Genomic DNA, 22,747 nt, shown 5'->3' on the forward strand with positions numbered 1-22,747 from the left:
GGATCCAGCTCGCCTGCGACCCTGTAGAAGGATAAAGCGGCTACAGATAATGAGATGAGATGAAACAAGTCCCCTGGATGAGTAAATAATCAACGTGCCATTACAGCATTAGTGAGCGATAATAAATCTCGATTGCAGTGAAAACACTGACCAGAGAGGTAATGTTTACACAATAGTACGGATAGGTTTACGTTAGAGCTGGGCGATACAGCCTAAAAAAAAATCGATTTTTTCACAAAAAATCTGATTTTTTATTTTAATTGATTTTCCCCCTACTAAAAATCAAACTACACATGACAAAGAAATGGTTCAAAACAAGTTTTACCTTTATTTTGTTTTCACTTAAATTTCCCCTTTGGGCTTAAAGTGCAAGCAGAAGCCAAAAAACAAGCGTGTAGATGAGATGGCAGACCATGCCATTGTAAACAGTGAGAACATACAGTAACTTTTAGAAAGCTTTCTCCAACATAGCTTAGTTTCAAACTGGCACTGACACAATGCACCCTCAAACTTAAAAAAAAATAATAATAAATGCCCCCTCAAAAAATATAAATAAATAATAATAAATAAAATTGTGTCCTTTTCGATAAAACTGACAAAATAGGAAAAAAAATCCCGACTTTTCCACCATATGTATGGGCACCATGTCTTTTGCAATAAACATCGTGATCACACCTGTGATTGCCTTCCACCGCGCCCCATTCTTATCATAAGGCACACAGTTGGAAAATGTGTCAGGGACGGCTGCTTGCTTTACTTTGGATGGTGTGCTAGTGCTGCGGCTGTTTTCATTCCGCTGTTTTTCATTCCACTTCTCCCGCTCCGCTGCAGGCTTCTGTTTAAGGTGTTGCAATAAATTTGTCGTGCTGCTTCCTTTGGAAACAAGCGTTTTCAAACACACCTTACAGCGAGGACTTGTTTGGTCTGTGTCCGACGCCACAAAGCCAAACCAATTCCAGATCACGGAGGAAGTTACTCCTTTCTTGGGCACAAGTTGCGGCTTTCCCCCCAATCGCTGCCATGTTGTTTGTGTGTGTCTATGGCAAGCGCGCGGGAGGAGGGCTATAGTGTCAGTGCCCGATCCGTCCCTACTGCCCGATCCGTTCTGCACATGCGCAGAGGGGAGCGTCGGTGGCGGAAGTTAAAACTGAGAGAAAACTGATTTTCATAAAAACATATCGTCCTTAACTGTAAATTCAAATTAATCGATAAAATCAATTTATTGCCCAGCTCTAGTTTACGCATTTCACTGCTTAGTTGTTTATTTAAAATACACACTCTTATTGACGCGGTGTGAGCAGACTCAACTGTCTTGGAATGGCTGCAAGTTTTTTCTATTAATTCTTGCAATCCAAAGAGTCCTCCTTTGTACACTCAGCTGGTTTGTTTGGTCGCCTTCTTGCTCTCTAATTGCGGGAATGCTGTGAAAGCTACGACTAACTGGGTCATGTGACCTATTACGGCAGCCATGAATGCAGCAGGTATGGACCATTGTTGGCTTTAAAGCTTTAACTTTGGACAAATTTAACTTGAAGGCCTTATAAAAGTTCTATGCATTAACAAAGCTTGCTCCATGAACCGAGCCATTTGACCCCAGTAATGGTGGATACCAGGGAATCCCTAGCTCTGTGATGTCATGTGAAAACTATCTTTAAAAAAGCTCTTAGTGCTGCTAGATCAACGAATCTCTCCAACTTAATGGAAGATAATAAATATATAGATTATTATTTCATACTGTAGAAAAATGAACAAGGAATAAGACACAGAAACATACACACTTTCAAAATGTTGTAGTGATGACTTTGTGGATTTTTTTCAATCAGGCAAAAAAATAAATAAATAAAACTATTAATTTAAAGCCAGACAATTTGATAAGTAGCTATAGATTTTACCTTCCGCATCTGTTCCATTTGTTCTTTCAGTCCCTGTTACTTCTTGAACTTCTCGTGCTCCCTCTGCCTGATGTTACTGTCAGCTGGGATTGCCACATCTATCACAACTACACTCTTCTGCTCCTTATCCACCACCGCTATGTCTGGTTGGTTAAACAGCACCTGCTTGTCAGTCTGAAACTTGAAGTCCCACAGGATCTTAGCTCTGTTGTTGTTCTCAGCCACTATATATCACACAACCCCAATTCCAAAAATGTTGGGATGCTATATAAAATATAAATCAAAACAGAATGTGAAGATTTGCAAATCATGGAAACCCGATATTTCATTGAAAATGGTACAAAGACAACATATCAAATGTGAAAACTGACAAAATTTATTGTTTTTTGAAAAATTAGGAGGGGTTCACTGCTCTGTGAAAGACAGTGCAACAGTTTAAGAATAATGTTTCTCAATGTAAAATTGCAAAAAATCTGGGGATCACATCATCTATAGTCCATAATATCATTAAAAGATTCAGAGAATCTGGAGAAATCTCTGTAAGCAAGAGACAAGGCTAAAAACTGACATTGGATGCCTGTGATCTTCAGGCCCTCAGGAGACACTGCATGAAAAGCAGACACGTGTCTGTAGTGGAAATCACTGTATGGGCTCAGGAACACTTCAGAAAACCCTCGTCTGTGAAAACACTTCATTACTGCATCCACAAACGCAAGTTAAAACCAGATACAAACAATATCCAGAAACCCCGCCCCCTTCTCTGGGCCCGAGCTCTTTTACGATGGACTGAGGTGAAGTGGAAAACTGTCCTAAGGTCTGACGAATCAAAAGTCAAAATTCTTTTTAGAAATCATGGACCCCACGTCCTCCAAGCTAAAGAGGAGAGGCACCATCCGGCTTGTTATCAGTGCACAGTTCAAAAGCAGCATCTGTGATGGTATGGGGGGGCATTAGTGCGCATGACATGGGTAGCTTGTACATCTGGGAAGGCATCATTAATGCTGCATGATATGTACATGTTTCAGAGCAACATGCTGCCATCCAGACAAAATCTTTTTCAGTGAAGGCCTTCCTTCCTTCAGCAAGACAACGCCAAACCGCTTTCTGCACATATTAAAACTGCATGGCTCTGTAGTAAAAGAGTCCAGATCTGTATTATGAAATACAAAATATGACAAAGGGGACCCCGAACTGTTGAGCAACTGAAATTGTATATCAAGCAAGAATGGGACAACATTTCACTTTCAAAACTACAGCAACTGGTCTCCTCAGTTCCCAAACATTTACAGAGTGTTGTTAAAAGTAGAGGTGATGCAACACAGTGGTAAACACGCCCCGTCCCAACTTTTCTGAAACATGCTGCTGACATCAAATTCAAAATGAGCATATATTTTTCAAAAAACAATAAAATTTCTCAGTTTTAACATGTGATCTGTTGTCTTTGTATTATTTTCAATGAAATATAGGGTTTCTATGATTTGAAAATGATCACATTCTGTTTTTATTTACAGTTTACACAGCATCCCAACTTTTTTGGAGTTGGTATGGGTGATATTCAGAAGCATGGTATTAGCTTCCACTGTTATGCTGATGACACACAGTTGTATGTTTCTGTAAAACCAGATGACAAACACCAGATTAATAGAATTGAGGAATGTGCGAAGGACATTAGACACTGGATGCTTATTAACTTCCTTCTACTTAATGCTGACAAGACTGAAGTACTTGTACTCGGACCACATGCAACTAGAAGTAGGTTTTATGATTACACAGTAACTCTGGATGGCCTTTCTGTTTCTTCACGTGCAGCAGTAAAAGACCTCGGAGTGATTATTGACTCCAGTCTTTCGTTTGAAACTCATGTTGATAACATTACGAGGATAGCTTTCTTTCATCTCAGAAATATTGCTAGGATGAGAAATATAATGTACACATGATGCAGAAAAACTAGTTCATGTTTTTGTTACGGCGGCACGGTGGTGTAGTGGTTAGCGCTGTCGCCTCACAGCAAGAAGGTCCTGGGTTCGAGCCCCGTGGCCGGCGAGGGCCTTTCTGTGCGGAGTTTGCATGTTCTCCCCATGTCCGCGTGGGTTTCCTCCGGGTGCTCCGGTTTCCCCCACAGTCCAAAGACATGCAGGTTAGGTTAACTGGTGACTCTAAATTGAGCGTAGGTGTGAATGTGAGTGTGAATGGTTGTCTGTGTCTATGTGTCAGCCCTGTGATGACCTGGCGACTTGTCCAGGGTGAACCCCGCCTTTCGCCCATAGTCAGCTGGGATAGGCTCCAGCTTGCCTGCGACCCTGTAGAAGGATAAAGCGGCTAGAGATAATGAGATGAGATGAGATGTTTTTGTTACCTCTAGGTTGGATTACTGTAATGCCTTACTGTCTGGATGTCCCAGTAGGAGCATAAACAAGCCCCAGTTAGTTCAAAATGCAGCAGCAAGAGTCCTTACTAGTGTCAGTCCTGCGCGCTGTGGCGCGTGTACCTGAATAACTCTCTGGTGCATTCCGGACTGCACATGCGTCAAGCGGACTCCAGCACGTGCACGGTTAACGACGCACACCTGAACTTAATTAAGGAGCTATGTGTGCACCTATTTAAGGACTGTTCTGATGCATGATCAGTGCGAAGTATTACACTACATCAGTATGCATTACCGATTCTTGCTTCCTGTTTCTGATTTCCTGTTTCCTGTGCCTGTTCCTCGTTCTCGTTTTTTGCTCTGCCTTTGATATTCTGTTTGTGCCTCACCTGACCCTTTGCCTGATTAACGTTTTGGATTTAGCCTGCCGATTTGGACTGTTTGCCTTTGTGTGTGTTTCTCATCTCATCTCATTATCTCTAGCCGCTTTATCCTTCTACAGGGTCGCAGGCAAGCCGGAGCCCATCCCAGCCGACTACGGGTGAAAGGCGGGGTACACCCTGGACAAGTCGCCAGGTCATCACAGGGCTGACACATAGACACAGACAACCATTCACACTCACATTCACACCTACGCTCAATTTAGAGTCACCAGTTAACCTAACCTGCATGTCTTTGGACTGTGGGGGAAACCGGAGCACCCGGAGGAAACCCACGCGGACACGGGGAGAACATGCAAACTCCACACAGAAAGGCCCTCGCCGGCCCCGGGGCTCGAACCCAGGACCTTCTTGCTGTGAGGCGACAGCGCTAACCACTACACCACCGTGCCGCCTGTGTGTGTTTGCACTTCAATAAATATATAATTCTGCACTTACATCTGCCGCCTACCTGGTATCTGACAGAATACTTCGCCAACAATGGATGCAGTGTAAGTAATACAGTTTGCCATACCTCACATATACTGTGTTCCTGTAACTTAACCCCTCACCTCGTACTTCCGGCAGCATTTCGGAATGATCGGCCCACTTGTGTACTATGGAATATGTCAACCTAGGGGATTCAGCTTGCAGTGTAATCTGTTTTATGAGGACTATGTAGAACATAAGCCTCCTGAACCGATCTGGGTGAGCCTTCTGCTCATGTAGACAGCTGGACGAGCTTGCAGATGGGTGGAGTATCTCAAGCCCATGCCTGAGTCCAGTTCCGAGTCCTCTACTGAGCCCGAGTACAGCCTGGAGCCCGAGTCAAAGCTCACTTCCTGCCTTGAGACCAAGTCATCCCCAGAGCTCAAGTCCAGTCTAAAGCCCAAGTCAAGTCCAGAGCTCAAGCACACTTCCAACCCTGAGTCCAAGCCAGTTCCAGAACTCAAATCTGAGTCATCTCCTGAGATGGAGTCAGAGTCCAGTCCAGAACTCAAATCATCTCCAGAGCTTGAGTCCAGCCCTGAGCTCAAGCACACTGCCAGCCCTGAGTCCGAGCCAGATCCAGAGCTCAAGCCTGAGTCATCTCCTGAGCTGAAGCCAGAGTCCAGCCCAAAGCTCAAGTCCACTGTAAGTCCTGGGTCTGAGCCAAGCCCAGGGTCCAAGTCAAGTCCAGAGTCTGAGCGTACTTCCTGCACAGAGCCCAAGTCATTTCCAGAGCTCGTGTCCAGTCCAGAGCCAGAGTCATCTCCACAGCTCAAGCCCAAGAACAGTACAGAGATCAAGTCCAAGTCCAGTCCAGAACCTGAGTCATCTCCAGAGCCTGAAACCAGTGCAAGTCAGGAGTCCAAGTTTTGTCCTGAGCCTGAACCCGAGCCCCCACCAGAGCCAAGTAGGATTTTGGATTGGGCGGCACGGTGGTGTAGTGGTTAGCATGGTCGCCTCACAGCAAGAAGGTTCTGGGTTCGAACCCAGCGGCCGGCGAGGGCCTTTCTGTGTGGAGTTTGCATGTTCTCCCTGTGTCAGCGTGGGTTTCCTCCGGGTGCTCCGGTTTCCCCCACAATCCAAAGACATGCAGTTAGGTTGACGTGGGGCGGCCTTGGGCTGAGGTGCCCTTCAGCAAGGTACCTGATCCCTGACTGCTCCCCGGGCGCTCTAGTGTGGCTGCCCACTGCTCTGAGTGTGTGCGTGTGTTCACTGCTTCAGATGGGTTAAATGCAGAGGATGAATTTCATTGTGCTTGAAGTGTGCATGTGACGAATAAAGGTTCTTCTTTTTCTTCTTCTTTTTGCTCCCAGAGGGAGCTCTTTGGGGGGGGGGGGGGTTCTGTCAGTCCTGCGCACTGTGGCGCTTGCACCTGAAGGCGCGCCCCAGGCTGTGCACACGTTGAGAGGACTCCAGCACATGCGCCATTAACAACGCACACCTGAACTTAATTAAGGAGCTATATGTGCACCTATTTAAGGACTGTTCTGATGCACAATCAGTGCAACATATTAAGTTACATCAGTATGCATTACTGAGCCTTTCTACCCTTGTTCCTGATTTCCTGGTTTCCTGATCGTTGTTCCTATTTCTCGTTCCTGTTCTCACTCTGCCTTTGATATCCTGTTTGCACCTAGCCCGACCCTTTGCATGTTTAACGTTTTGGATGTAGCCTGCCAATTTGGACTGTTTGCCTGTGGGTCTGTTTTCACTCATGTATATATCTTCACTGTTGTTATTAAATATATATTCTGCACATACATCCACCTACCTCATACCTGACAACTAGAGCTAGAAGATATGACTACATCACTCCATCTTATCCACACTGCATTGGCTCCCAATCAAATTTTGTACTGATTATAAAATACTACTACACTGTGTGCACAATTATTAGGCAAGTGAGTACTCTGACCCTACCATTATTTCTATGCATGTTTTCCAACCGCAGGCTAGATACACTTGAATGCTAATTGGATTTAAGCATTCTCAGGTGGTATTTATTTGTGTAATGAGGGAGGGTGTGACCTAAAGTCATTAATACCCTATATTAAGGTGTGCATAATTATTAGGCAGCTTCTTTATCTCAGGCAAAATGGGCCAAAATAGAGATTTAACAGACACTGAAAAGACAAAAATTGTAAAATGCCTATCAGAGGGATGCAGCACTCTTGAAATAGCTAAGCTATAGAAATGTGAGCACAAAACAATCAAACGTTTTGTTGCAAATAGTCAACAGGGTCGCAAAAAATGTGTGGAGAAGAAAAGACACAAATTAACCGCAAAAGACTTGAGAAGGATTAAACATGAAGCTACCAGGAACCCATTATCCTCCAGTGCCACAATATTCTAGAACTGCAACCGACCTGGAGTGTCCAGAAGGACAAGGTGTTCGGTGCTCAGAGACATGGCCAAGGTAAGGAAGGCTGAAACACGACCACCACTAAACAAGACTCACAAGTTGAAATGTCAAGATTGGGCCAAGAAATATCTGAAGACAGATTTTCCAAAGGTTTTATGGACGGATGAAATGAGAGTGACTCTGGATAGACCAGATGGATGGGCCCATAGCTGGATAACTAATGGACACAGGGCACTTTGACTCAGACACCAGCAAGGTGGTGGAGGGGTAATGGCATGGGCTGCTATTATTAAGGATGAGCTAGTTTGACCATTTCAGGTTGAAGATGGACTTAACATCAACTTCCAAACCTACTGCCAGTTTCTAAAAGATACATTCTTCAAGCAGTGGTATGGGAAGAAGTCTGCATCATTCAAGAAGGCCATGATTGTTATGCAGAACAATGCACCATCACATGCACCCAAGTACTCCACTGCTTGGCGAGCCCACAAAGGCCTTAAAGATGACAAAGTAATGACCTGGCCCCCTTCCTCACCTGACTTAAACCCTATTGAGTACTTGTGGCCCCTTCTTAAGCATGAGATTTACAGCGAGGGAAGACAATACACCACTCTGAATAGCATTTGGGAGGCCGTGGTTGCTCCTGCACAAAAAGTTGATCGTCAACAAATCAAAAAACTAACAGACTGGATGGAAGGCTCATGGCAGTTATTGAAAAGAAGGGTGGCTATATTGGTCACTGAATATTTTTGAAATGCTAGAAGTGTTTATTTGTTAATTCTGAGTTGTTTATTTGTTACACTGAAAATTAAAATAAACAAGTGAGATGGGAAACTTTAAGCTTTTCATTTAGTTGTATAATAATTCTGCACACTAAATGTTGCCTAATAATTCTGCACACTTATATATTCCCCTGAGAAGGCCTAAACTCCCCTTTCCTTTGTTAATCATTCTGGTTTTAGGTTTATTAACAATTTGGATTGACTGAGAGCACTGTATTTGTTCAACGATAAAATTAATCATCAGGAATACAACTTGCCTAATAATTGTGCACACAGTGTATTGACCTTTAAAGCACCGAATGATCTTGTGCCACAGTACCTGAGTGAACTTCTGGTCCTTTATGATCCACCACACCTACTTAGATCAAAAGGTGCAGGCTGTTTGTTGGTGTCAGTAACAGCATTGAAAACACAAGCTCAGAACAGCCTCCAAACATGGCTGCTCCGGACTACAACACCCAAGAGTCACAGCACCCTCTGTCACCTGATTACTAATTGCACCTGTCTCTCATTCCTCAGCAATCACCTTGCCTAGTTAAGCCCAGCTCTCACACACATCGCACAGTGTCATTCAGTGTTTCCATGCCTAACTTTATCAAGCCGTTTACTTTCTGCCTGACTTCCCGTGTTTAGACTGTTATCTACGTTCAGTCCCCGACCTCGCTCTATTGTTTTCTCTGCGTTATCCTGTTTGCCGATCAACTGATCCCTGCCTATTACTCTGATTATGATTCCTGCTTTTCATTTTGACTCAGTCTGCAGTTTGCTTCTCCCTGCTCTCCCCTACGCCTGCATCCATAAGTGCCTGCACCCTGACAGGATACTTCGCCACCGATGGATGCAGCAGAGGAGGTGAAGCAGACCGCACTCGATGCTCAGCGGTGCTTATTAGGTGAACATCAGCAGATGCTTAGCGGCCTCAACACTAGGATGGTGCAGCTCGCTGCTGTTATGTTGCAGGTCCTCCTAACGTGCCCCGCATCTTCTGCCAGTGCCACTCAACTCATTCCACTACCGGAGAAGTTCTTGGATGAAGCATCAAACTGTAAGGGATTTATTCTCCAGTGTTCCTTATATTTCTCCTCACTCACCAGAATCTCTGATGAACAGAAAATCGCTAAATTTCTCATGTTACTTACAGGCAAGGCTCTACGGTGGGCTAGTGCAGTATGGGAGCACGGCAGTGAACACACCACATCCTACAACCATTTCTTGGATCTGTTTAAGCAAGTGTTTGATCATGAATCCGAAGGAATAGAGGTTGGAGAGAGTCTCTTGTCCACCAAGCAGGGAAATAGAAGAGTCGCAGAGTATGCCCTGGACTTCCATACATTGGCTGCTGGTCGTGGTTGGAATGAGCCTGCACTAAAAGCCACTTTTCACCAAGAGTTACGTCCAGAGGTGCTGAGTGAATTGGCCTGTTGTGACAAGCATCTATTCCTTGACTCACTCATCAATTTGGCCATTCCTCTGAACCACCTCATCACAAATAGACCCTCTCTGCAACCTACCATTACTCTGTCTCCTGCCACTAGCATGCCCACTCCTATGGAGGTTTCTCATGCTCGGCTAAAACGATCAGCGAGAGGGAGACGATGGCGAGAGGGTTTGTGCTTCTACTGTGGTGAGTCCAGCCATCTCATCGCTAAATGTCCTGTCTGTCCACCTTGGGGTGCTCCAGCTCATCCAGTTAACAGTCCACCCAGCCCGGTGAGTTCCATATTTAGTTGTAAAGCACAATCCTTCAAATTACCTGTACTCTTGAAGCTGCCAGACTCGACCCATATCCTCTCTGCATTTATAAATTCAGGGCAGAAGGGAACTTCATTAACTGTTCAATCATCCAGAGATTCAGCCTCCCCACAGATACCTTGCAAAGCCCGCTTAACATAAGGACCATCGACAGGGGTCCCATTGGGGATGGACTAATCTCTACCCGCACAACCCCTCTACAGATTCAGGTGGGAGCTCTCCATTCTGAACTCATTTCTCTATTCATCACCCGAACTGCTCATCATGACATCATCCTAGGTTACCCCTGGCTTCAACTCCATGACCTGTTAATCTCTTGGCAAAATAAAGACATTCTTCAATGGTCACTGGCATGTTTTCAAAACTGTCTTCATCGTCCTAAACTAACCGTCTCGTCCACCTCCGTGGACAGCCCACAGCCCGATTCTCTAGACAGTGTTCCTGCATGCTATCTGGACTTGAAAGAATTATCCAGCATGATTTTTTGTGGAAAAAAAAAAAAGAAAAACAGGAAAAAAGAGAGCAGTTGAAGTGACTTCTGTGAGGACTGTGTTTGCATGAATGAATGACAGGACTGTAAAAGATGGTCAAAGCCCCATTTGTGTTTTTTTTTCTTTTTTTTTGGGGGGGGGGGGTTACTTTGGGAGATCAACACTTGATTGGATCACTATCAGCCCCCACAGAACTTGATCAGGCAACCGAATGCTTAGTCAATGTTCCACTATACTTTAGATAATGTAGCTCTACTTAAAAGGAAAATGATTAGAGAGAAAAAATTAGCACCCTGGTATAATGATGACACTCGCACTTTAAAACAGACCACTCGAAAATTGGAATGTAAATGGCGTCAAACAAAATTGGTAGTGTTCAAATTAGCTCGGAAGGAGAGCTTCCTGAAGTATAGAAAAGCTCTTAGTGCTGCGAGATCAACATATCTCTCCTCCCTAATAGAAGATAACAAAAATAATCCTAGATTCCTATTTAATACTGTAGCAAAATTAACCAGGAATAAGTCCACTATAGGGTGGCACGGTGGTGTAGTAGTTAGCGCTGTCTCCTCACAGCAAGAAGGTCCAGGTTCGAGCCCCGGGGCTGGCGAGGGCCTTTCTGTGTGGAGTTTGCATGTTCTCCCCGTGTCCGCGTGGGTTTCATCCGGGTGCTCCGGTTTCCCCCACAGTCCAAAGACATGCAGGTTAGGTTAACTGGTGACTCTAAATTGAGCGTAGGTGTGAGTGTGACTGGTTGTCTGTGTCTATGTGCAGCCCTGTGATGACCTGGCGACTTGTCCAGGGTGTACCCCGCCTTTCACCCGTAGTCAGCTGGGATAGGCTCCAGCTTGCCTGCGACCCTGTAGAACAGGATAAAGCGGCTACAGATAATGAGATGAGATGAGTCCACTATAGACACATGCACACCTGCAGTATGTAGTAGCAACGACTTCATTAATTTTTTCAATGATAAAATTGAAAATATCTGACAAAAAATTCAAACTACTAATTTAAGGCCTGACAATTTAAGTAACCCTGTAGTTAACAATATAACTCTATCAGATCAGCAATTAGAATGTTTTACTCCCCTTAGAGAAATCGAATTACTTTTCATTAATCTCAGCATCAAAAGCCTCAACGTGTGTACTAGATCCCTTACCTACACGTCTATTCAAACAGATAATACCTGAAGTAATTGAACCACTTCTAAAAATAATAAATTCTTCTCTTAAGATTGGCTATGTACTCAAATCCTTTAAACTAGCAGTTATCAAACCCCTGATTAAAAAACCTGACCTTGATCCCTGTCAGCTGTCCAATTATCAGCCAATATCAAACCTCCCCTTTATCTCCAAGATCCTTGAAAAAGCTGTGGCACAGCAGTTATGCTCATATTTACATAGGAATAACATCCATGAAATGTATCAGTCAGGATTTAGACCTCATCATAGCACAGAGACAGCTCTGGTTAAAGTAGTAAACGACCTACTGTTGGCGTCTGATCAGGGCTGTGTCTCGCTGCTTGTGTTGCTTGACCTTAGTGCAGCATTTGATATCATTGATCATTCCATTCTTCTGGATAGAATAGAAAATGTTGTGGGAGTTAAGGGAACGGCCCTCTCCTGGCTCAGCTCTTATTTAACTGATCGCTATCAGTATGTTGATATAAATGGTGATATTTCTAGACATACACAGGTAAAATTTGGTGTTCCACGAGGTTCTCTCTTAGGCCCACTGCCTTTTTCTTTATATATGTTACCTCTGGGCGATATTATTCGTAAACATTGTATTAGTTTCCACTGTTATGCTGATGACACACAGTTGTATGTTTCTGCAAAACCAGATGAGAGACACCAGCTTAATAGAACTGAGGAATGTGTGAAGGACATTAGACACTGGATGCTTATTAATTTCCTTCTGCTTAACTCTGACGAGACTGAAGTACTTGTACTCGGACCACATGCAGCTAGACGGGTTTCTGATTACACAGTAACTCTGGATGGCCTTTCTGTTTCTTCATGTGCAGCTGTAAAAGACCTCGGGGTGATAGTTGACCCCAGTCTTTCATTTGAAACTCATATCGATAATATTACCCAGATAACTTTCTTTCATCTCAGAAATATTGCTAAGATCAGAAATTTAATGTCACTACATGACGCAGAAAAACTTGTTCATGTTTTTGTTCCCTCCAGGTTGGATTATTGTAATGCCTTACTGTCTGGATGTTCCAATAAGTGCATAAAAAAGCTCCAGTTAGTTCAAAATGCAGCAGCAAGAGTCCTTACTAGAACTAGAAGATATGACCCCATCACCCCTGTCTTATCCACACTGCATTGGCTCCCAATCAAATTTCGTACTCTTTATAAAATACTACTATTGACGTTTAAAGCACTGAACGGTCTTGTGCCACTGTACCTGAGCAAACTTCTGGTTCTTTATGACCTGCCGCGCCTCCATAGATCAAAAGGTGCAGGCTATCTGTTGGTACCTTGTATAGTGAAGGCTACATCAAGGGGCACAGCTTTTTCTTACAAAGCCCCACAGTTATGGAACAGCCTTCCAAGTAGTGCTCAGGACTCAGACAGTCTCAGCATTTAAGTCTCGACTGAAAACATATCTGTTTAGTCAAGCCTTTTGTTAATGGTGTTTATGAGGTAAAGGTGTAGATCTGGAGGGTCCTCAGACAGAGTGTTTTGGTAAACTGGGATGTATGGATGCTGTCAGTGCCCCACTCACTCGCTCACTCACATTTGTTGACAGTGTAGTGACTGCTGCTTTGTCCCGGTGCTCCCTCATGCCTTTGCTACCTTCTGGCTCTCCCCTTTTAGTTATGCTGTTGTAGTTAGTTTTGCTGGAGTCCCTGCTTGCACTCAGCGCAAAATGTATACTGTTCTTACTCAGCAGGTGACATTGGGCATACCTAACCAGTCCCCCCAGGATTTCGCGGGCCTTTTTTGTGATTGTTGCGGGCTAAAATGTCTGATGTTGCGGGGGGGGTTCCAAAAAATTGCAATGAAAGTTGCGGTATTTTTTAGGTTTTTGTTGCGATTACATTGCGGGAGGAAGTGAAAGTTGCGAGAAATTGTTGTGATTTTCTCTTTTTGTGATTAAAATTGAGTGATATGTTAAATATTAAAGTTATTACTGAAAAACTATTGATTAAAAAAACAAAACACTGAGAAATGGTCCTATAAACAACTTTACCAATATAAAAGATTACCAGGACTACAAAAATGCAGAAAAATAGGCTTTACTTATCCAAATGCACCTGTTGGTTCAAAAGTTAAGGTGCATAGAACCTCACAGCACAACATGAAGTTACCTTAAAATATAATATAAATGCCTCAGCTTTCATGTAAGAAAAAAAAAACTATTAATACTAGTACTGTGTGCAGGCAGTCTCTCCTGAAGACTAAATTAAACAATAATTATAAACTAATAAAATAAATGGCTCAGGCTTCATAGAAGAAAAAAAAACAATTTGAACAGAATCTCACAGTATGATGCTGAAGCTGCCTAAACAATGGAAAATAAAATACCATTTTGGCAAAAATGTTGGCATCCATTAATTTCTTGTATTAAGTAAAAAAAAATGTAAAGTGCGCACAGTCCTTCACTGTAAACATAACACACTTTCAGTAACAGAATTTAAGCCTATGTAAACACTGACTCGCACATGCTGCTTCTCTTGAACGGAAACACGGAAGTAAGCAGTGTTGCCAGATACTGCTGACGTTTTCCAGCCCAAAATATATTTAAAACCCGCCAAAATGCACTTAAAACCGCCCAATCTGGCAACACTGGAAGTAAGGCGGAAGGTAGTTTGTCGACGTCAATTCAAGACAACGCCAACGATTGGTCAAATTTGCAGGAAATTTGCAGTGATTGGATATAATTGCAACACCGCCCTGAATTCGCGGGAATTGGTTGAATTTGCATTGAAGTTGCAAATTGCAACATCGCGAAATCCTGGAGGGTCTGCCTAACAACCTGTGTTTTCTCTCTCTTCTCTTCAGATCGAGATGCTGACCTCTTCTGCTCCTCGGACCTGCCTGATCCATCCTGATGCCCTATGTCTGGTTGGAGTCTCATCACATCACTTCTATGGAGGACAGTCCCATATGGACAGCTGAAAGTCACACCTGGAGGACGCTCTGGACACTTACAGTAATGCTTTTATGGCTGAGGACTACAGTTGACTTGCTAACTTTAGGACTGCAGTTGTCATGAACAGTTTTGCATGCAAGTTTCCATCAATGAACAGTTTATAACTTCAACAAAACAGACTTCATGTTAAAACTGTTAAAATGTTATAATCATGCTATTTGTTATCACCTAAATGAGGATGGGTTTCCTTTTGAGTCTAATTCCTCTTGAGGTTTCTTCCTCATTTCATCTGAGGGAGTTTTTCCTTGCCACTGTCGCCACAGGCTTCATCATTGGGGATAGACTAGGGCAGGGGTGTCAAACCTGATCCATAAAGGGCCGTGTGGCTACAGGTTTTCATTCCAGCCATGCAGCAGCACCCTGATTTGGCTTATTCAATCAACTGACACACCCACCCTTTAATCAAGGGTGGGTGTGGCTGCAAGTATTTGACTGTGTGAAGACAGTTCAGTTGATTGAATGAGCCAAGTCAGGTGTGCTGCTGCATGGCTGGAATGAAAACCTGCAGCCACAAGGCCCTTTATGGATCAGGTTTGACACCCCTGGACTAGGGATAGACTACGGATAAAGTGCTTAAAGTCACTAAAATTCTGTAAAGCTGCTTTGTGACAATGTCTATTGTTAAAAGCACTATAAAAATAAATATGACTTGACTTGAGGTAAGGCATGTGGCCTGCCCCCTCACCATCCCTATGACTGTGCCATTGACCTCCTTCCAGGCACTGCTCCTCCAGGCAGTTGTCTCTATCCATTGTCCCTAACTGAACAATCAGCTATGGAGGAATATGTGCAAGAAGCCCTGAACCAAGAATACATCAGATCATCCACCTCACCAGCTTCAGCAGGCTTCTTCTTTGTTGAAAAGAAGGGAGGAGGTCTTCGGCCATGTATAGACTATCGGTGTCTGAACCAAATCACTGTGAAGTACCCCTACCCACTTCCATTAGTGTCCTCTGCCTTGGAACAACTACGTTCTGTCAGAATCTTTTCTAAATTGGACCTACACAGCGCCTTTAACTTAGTCAGAATTCAAGAAGGGGATGAGTGGAAGACAGTCTTTAGCACCACCGCCAGCTATTTTGAGTACTTAGTAATGCCTTATGGCCTTTCTTCAGCACCAAGCGTTGTCCAGTGCCTGATCAACAATGTCTTAAGGGGTATGCTGGGGAAATTTGCAATAGCTTAAACTGACAACATATTAATCTACTCCTCAGATGAAGACAGTCACCACAAGCATGTCCAGTCAATACTCTCCCGCTTACTTGAAAACCATTTCTATGTTGAGACAGAGAAATGCGAATTTCACATCTGCCAGATCTCATTCTTTGGGTACATTATCAGTTCTGAAGGGGTAAGCATGGACCAGTCTAAGATCTCCGCAGTCACATTTTGACCCGCTCCCACATCTGTGAAAGAGTTGCAACGTTTCCTGGGCTTTGCGAACTTTTACCGGCACTTCATTCGGGGATTCAGCACCATCGCCACTTCTCTAACCTCGCTGTTAAAGAACGGGCCATATCACCTCCAGTGGAACCCAGCAGCTGAAGAAGCATTCAACCAGCTCAAGGCAGTCTTCACCTCCGCTCCCATACTACTACATCCATACCCTACTAAACCATTTGTGGTGGAAGTAGATGCATCTGAAATGGGAGTAGGATGGGTGCTCTCGCAAAAATTTGGGGAGAGGCCCAAGCTGCACCCAGTAGCTTTCTTTTCAATGAAGCTTACACCCACTGAGAGGAACTATGACACCAGCAATCGAGAACTCTTGGCTATCAAGCTGGCCCTGGAAGAGTGGAAACATTGGCTGGAGGGTGCTGCACACCCATTTATGATACTAACGGATCACAAGAACTTAGAATACCTAAAGACCACCAAACGACTCAACCTACGACAAGTCAGGTGGGCCCTGTTTTTCACTCGCTTTCAGTTAACGATATCATATTGTTCCGGCACCAGAAGTACCAAAGCGGATGCACTCTCTCAGATCCACAACTCTTCATCCCACACCTCTGAACCGACTCCCATTTTATCACCAGAATGTTTCGCACAAGCCATCGTCTGGGACTTAGACAAGGAGATCAAACAGTCACAACCCCCGACTCCTCCCAAGAACTGTCCATCCGGACTTCTGTACATCCCACCTGACCTCAGAGGAAGACTTGTCACCTGGGCACATGCATCCCCCACCACTGGTCATCCCAGCAGTCACCACACATACCAACTGATAAAGAACAAGTACTGGTGGGAGAAGATGATTTCAGATATCAGTCACTTTGTCTCCTCATGCTCAGCCTGTACCCAAGCCAAAGTACCATGTGCTCCACCTGCCAGGCAATTATGTCCTCTCCTGGTACCTCAGAGACCCTGGTCACACATCGCCATCAACTTCATCACAGACCTACCACTATCCCAAGGTAACATAGTCATTACTTTAGAGAATCTGTCTATGATTATCATAATCAGACTTACCCCATTATCAGGACTACCCACTACATTCCAAACTGCTGAACTAATCTTTAACCATGTCTTCCATTATCTTGGTAACCCTGAGGACACAGTGAGTGACCAGGGTCCTCAATTCGCTTCCAGACTATGGTCCAGTTTCATGGAAAGACTAGGAATTTCAGTAAGCCTCACGTCCGGTTACCACCCTCAATCCAACGGCCAGGTAGAACGCGCCAATCAGGAGGTGGGATGTTTTCTGCGCATCTGTTGCATGCAAAACCAGGGGGATTCCTCCCATGGGCCAAGTATGCACAAAATTTACTCAAACATTCCGCCACACAGTTGAACCCATTCCAGTGCATACTCGGCTATCAACCCCCCCCCCCCCCCCCCCCCCCCCCCCCCCCCCCCCCGTTCCCATGGGACGACACACCCACCCAGGTACTGACAATTGACTCCTGGTTCAAGCATAGCCAGCAGGTATGGGAAGAGGTACACAAAGTATAAACAATATGCAGACAAATGCAGAACTAAAAATCCGGAGTACTCTCCAGGAGATTGGGTATGTGTCTCCACAAGGGATCTAAGGGAGCCCAACTCATGCAAAAAACTGTAAGCCCGGTACATTGGCCCATACAAAGTTCTACGCAAAATGAATGAAGTATCCTACAAACTAGAGCTTCCACCTCACAGCAGAATGGCACCAACTTTCCACATTTCCTGCCTGAAGCCAGCCATCCAAGGTCCCCTAGCCACAAACATACCCACTCGAGCCCCCCTCGCCAGACATCAAAGGCGAACCCATCTACCAGGTAAACAAGATCCTGAACTCCAGGTGCAGACAAGGTCAGCTGGAGTACCTGGTAGACTGGGAGGGCTATGGTCCAGAGGAGTGAAGTTGGGTGAGCTCCAGAGACATCCTGGACCAATTCCTGATACAGGAGTTCCACAGCTAGCATCTTAACAAGCCTGCACCTAGAGGGAGAGGGTGAATAAGAAAGATAGCTGCTCCTAGAGGGAGCTCCTTGGGGGGATGGGGGGGTGGTGGTTCTGTCAGTAATGGCATTGAATACACAAGCTCAGAATAGCTTCCAAACATGGCTGCTCCGGACTATAACACCCAAGAGTCACAGCACCCTCTGTCACCTGATTACTAATTGCACCTGTCTCTCATTCCTCAGCAATCACCTCGCCTACTTAAGTCCAGCTCTCACACACTCACGTCGCGAAGTATCGTTGTGTTTCCATGCCTAACTTTACCGAGCTGTTTACTTTTTGCCTGACTTCCCATGTTTAGACCGTGATCTACGTTCAGTCCCCGACCTCGCGCTATTGTTTTCTCTGTGTTAACCTGTTTGCCAATCGACCGACCCCTGCCCGTTACTCTGACTATGACTCCTGCTCTTTGTTTTGGCTCAGTCTGCAGTTTGCTCCTCCCCGCTCTCCCCTGCACCTGCTTCCGTAAGTGCCTGCACCCTGACAGTTGGTACCTCATATAGTGAAGGCTACATCAGGGGATGGAGCCTTTTCTTACAAAGCCCCACAATTATGGAACAGCCTTCCAAGTTGTGTTCAGGACTCAGACACAGTCTCAGTGTTTAAGTCTCGGCTGAAAACATATCTGTTTAGTCAAGCCTTTTGTTAATAGTTTTTTTATGAAGTAAAGGAGTAGATCTGGAGGGTCCTGAGGCATAGAGTGTTTTGGTAAACTGGGATGTATGGATGCTGTCGCCTCCCCCCCCACTCTCACTCACTCACTTGTGTTTGTTGACGGTGTAGTGGCTGCTGCTTTATGTTCCAAAGCACCCTCATGACTGTGTTACCTTCTGGGTCTCCCCTTTTAGTTATGCTGTCATAGTTAGTCTTGCTGGAGTCCCTGCTTGCACTCAGCGCAAAACATATACTGTTCTGAACTATTAGGTCACACCAAGCATACCTAACAACCTGTGTTTTCTCTGTCTCTCTCTCCACATCACTCCTGAGACACCAGTGATGCTGAACTGCTCCTGCTCTTCTGACCTGCCTGATCCATCCTGATCCCCTACTTCTAGCTGACATTCTCATAACTTTGCTCCTGTGGAGGATGGCCCCATATGGATAGCCTAAAGATACACTTAGAAGATGGATTTGGAAAATTAATACAAACAGTTTTGCGACAACAAAACCGACTTCCTGTTAAACTATAACGAATTTCCTGGTGACACAGTTGTACTTTGTGATTCTATAGGACACAGTTATAGAAGTGATTTATTTATAATCATGCTATCCGTTATCACCCAGATGAGGATGGGTTCCCTTTAAAGTCTGGTTCCTCTCAGGGTTTATTCCTTGTGTCGTTTCAGAGAGTTTTTTCCTTTAACACCATCACCTCAGGCTTCCACATTAAGGATAAATTCACACACATTTATATTTTTCTGTAAAGCTGCTTTGCGGCAGTGTCTATTGTTAAAAGTGCTAAATAATTCAAATTGACTTGACTTAAAAGGGACAATCACTCTGGAACTCTGGAGTAATACACAGGGACTATATGGAACTCTGCAGTGAAAGACTGGGACTGGATGGAACACTGGAGTAATAAAGGGGACTGGAGAGAGGGCTGGAGTGATAAAGGGGACAGTATGGAACTCTAGAGCAATAAAAAGAGGGACCATACAGAATGCTGGAGTGATAACCATATCCATATGGTACACTGCAGTGATAAAGGGGGACCGTACCAATCTATGGAGTTATCAACACACATACAGTGTGTGTGTGAGAAAGAGAAAACGTGAGCGAGAGCTGCATAACTCAGCGACATCAAATGAAGGGAACTGCCCCATTTCTAAATATAGTGTGTGTGTGTGTGTGTGTGTGTGTTTGCTTTTTTGTCAAGTTGATCTCAAGTAGCAAATGGGACACAACTCCATACAGTAGATTCCTGCATCTCTCACACACACACACAGCTAATTTGCCTGAGAGACAGACAGCTCTGTGTCAGTGAGGGCGGAGCTTCGTTCACCTAATGATAGGTAGCTAGCTACTGAATTTGTCTCGTGAAATATTCCAACGTTAACTAGCATGCTAAAAAAAGGTCTCCACTTAACATTTGATAACTTCACTAGATAATGTTGCTAAACTGTTATATTCTGTATTTTAAACAAGTATTTTATGCAAATTAGTGCGAGTTTTCCTCAGGATACGTCACCCTGTCATTCCAATCAAAAGGTACGATGTACAGACATACGGTACAGAAGAGTGGTTATCCTCACCAAGTCTCATCGTTTTTGAACTCCAGCTCTCCATACGTGTCCTCAAAGTCTTCCCCACCTCCTATAGCGAGTCCCTCGACAGTGCGGTATGGAACAATGACAGTCCCTCTTGCCCCAGACGTCCTGAGCACCTTGACATCCATAATTCCCACACTTTCACTCACATGCACTGTCCCACTCTCAAATGTGAAGATCCCTGCATGATCGTCATCTAGGATGGTCACGGTGGCTACAGCAGGAAACCCGAGCACCACTGTGGGGTACGGTGGCATCTCGTCGTTATTCACCGAGTCGAGCGCCCGAACGTTGCTGAGCCGAACAAAGAAGTGCTCATCTTCCTCAAAGATATCGTCATCAATGATGCCAATGGCAATCTCCTTGATTACCTCGCCAGGTTTGAACACCACGGTGCCCTCTGTGAACTCATAATCAGCACCAGCATTGGCTGAGCCATCTTCAGTCTTGTAGTCAACATATACTGTCTTAGAGACATCACCACCTTTGCGCATGATGGTTAGCAGGACAGCGCCACAGTTCTCCAAGCACTGATATGCAGCAGGTTCAAATCCAATCTGTGTCACAAAATCCTCTGGCTCTTCGACATGCACTTCCTGTATACTAGTGCTGCGTTTTGCCTGCTCTGCAACATGCTTCTTCAGGATGTTGCCAGCACCCGTCATCATCCGTGTGGCCTGGATGCGGTAGAACGCTCGGCTCTTCTGCTGGTGTGACAATGCATAGTAGTTTGCCATTTCTACCAGCTGGTCCAGGTCCTTCTCCGGATGTTTCTGCTTTAGGTCCTTCAAAATTCGGATCATCTCCCGACGTGATTCGTCCATTTCTTTTCCCTCTGTCAGTCCCATCAGGTTAGTAGCAGCACCACCGTCCAGGAAGTGCGAGTTCGCCATTTTCCCATCCATCTCAATGCCTTTGGACCGCTCACCCTCAGTCTCAATGATCACGCCGCGGTGCTTGTCGGCTCTGTAGGTCTTCTGCATGAACTTGTTGAACAGCAGATGACGGTCAGCAGCCCAAGCCAAGATAACACAGGCAGGGAAAAAAGCAAGTGTTATAAGTCCCTCCCACACATGCACCTCATTGGGTGAAAAAACAGCGAGGATCATGTAGAGCCAAACGTATGCAAACACACTGCAAGCCGCCGTCACAAAGAACACACGCAGGTGTTTCACCTTACGTACTTCACCATCTGGCACTGCAGACACACAAATGCCAATGATAACAAACATGTTAAAGGCAGCACTGCCTACAATGGTGGATGGTCCTAAATGGCCAGCATAGAAACCATGACCGCAGATCTCAATCACTGACAGCAGGATCTCAGGAGCAGATGAGCCCAGAGCCAGTAGTGTCAGGTTCGACACAGTTTCATTCCAAATGCGCACTGTTGTTGTCATCGTCTCCCCGTTTGCCCTCTTCACCACAATCTCTCTTTCCTGAGACGTGATGACCTCGATGGCAGCCATGAAGCGGTCAGCGATGATGGAGACCCCCAGGAACATGTAGATCATTGCAACAAAGTAGACGATCACACGTGCCATTTTGTCCCCAGTTGAGGGGTTCTCGGGATACCAGATCGGCAGCAGGATTCCTGGCTTGCATTTTGATGTCCCCTCTGAACATGTCTCGTTTACGACCCCAGCATCACCTTGTGTCAGGGTCGTCGCCAAGGAGACCAGGCCTAACCAGAGGCAGACGCCGCTCGTCCTTGAGCACTCCATGGACTGTTTCGTCCTCTAAAAGTTACCCTCTGAGATCCAGCACCTGGATGTTCTTGGTTCCAGCGGCCGAACCTGAAAGACAGACAGAAGGAAAGAAATTTATTTACATAAGAAGGAAATGTGACATCACAATTTACTTCAGCCAAAAGCAGCACAGGAAGATGCACACATAAGGAGCTCCCATACGAGAGTCAAAAATGACATCAGATCAAGTAAAGCCAATAAAAGCTCAGTGTGAACACAGCAGAGTGAACACAGCAGAGTGAACACAGCACACTGAACACAGCAGGGTGAACATGGCACACTGAACACGGCACACTGAACACAGCCGGGTGAACACAGCACCCTGACCACAGCATACTGAACACAGCAGGGTGAACATGGCACACTGAACACAACAGGGTGAACACAGCACCCTGGCCACAGCATACTGAACACAGCCGGGCAGCATGGCACACTAAACACATCATACTGAATACAGCAGGGTAAACACAGCACACTGAACACAGCAGGATGAACACAGCACACTGAACACAGCAGGATGAACACAGCACACTGAGCACAGCAGGATGAACACAGCACACTGAGCACAGCAG

The 22,747-nt window shown here is 45.0% G+C and overlaps 1 protein-coding gene across 13 annotated transcripts in view; it reads right to left on the bottom strand.

Annotated features, from left to right (window-relative positions):
- The window catches only part of slc8a3 (solute carrier family 8 member 3), a 59,038-nt gene extending 36,887 nt beyond the window's left edge, over nucleotides 1-22,151 (bottom strand). For 11 of the 13 annotated variants that reach the window (XM_060924550.1, XM_060924554.1, XM_060924544.1 and 8 more), the window contains exon 1: nucleotides 20,413-21,986. In XM_060924550.1, coding sequence (XP_060780533.1) covers nucleotides 20,413-21,971 — 1,559 coding nt within the window. In that variant the 5' untranslated portion in view covers nucleotides 21,972-21,986. Of the gene's footprint in view, nucleotides 1-20,412 lie in introns of all 13 variants that reach the window. The other 2 variants (XM_060924541.1, XM_060924542.1) reach the window with 1 other exon arrangement.
- Between the last annotated feature and the right edge of the window lie 596 nt (nucleotides 22,152-22,747).

The sequence above is a fragment of the Neoarius graeffei genome, chromosome 7 (assembly GCF_027579695.1).
Source record: "Neoarius graeffei isolate fNeoGra1 chromosome 7, fNeoGra1.pri, whole genome shotgun sequence".
Lineage (NCBI taxonomy): Eukaryota > Metazoa > Chordata > Actinopteri > Siluriformes > Ariidae > Neoarius > Neoarius graeffei.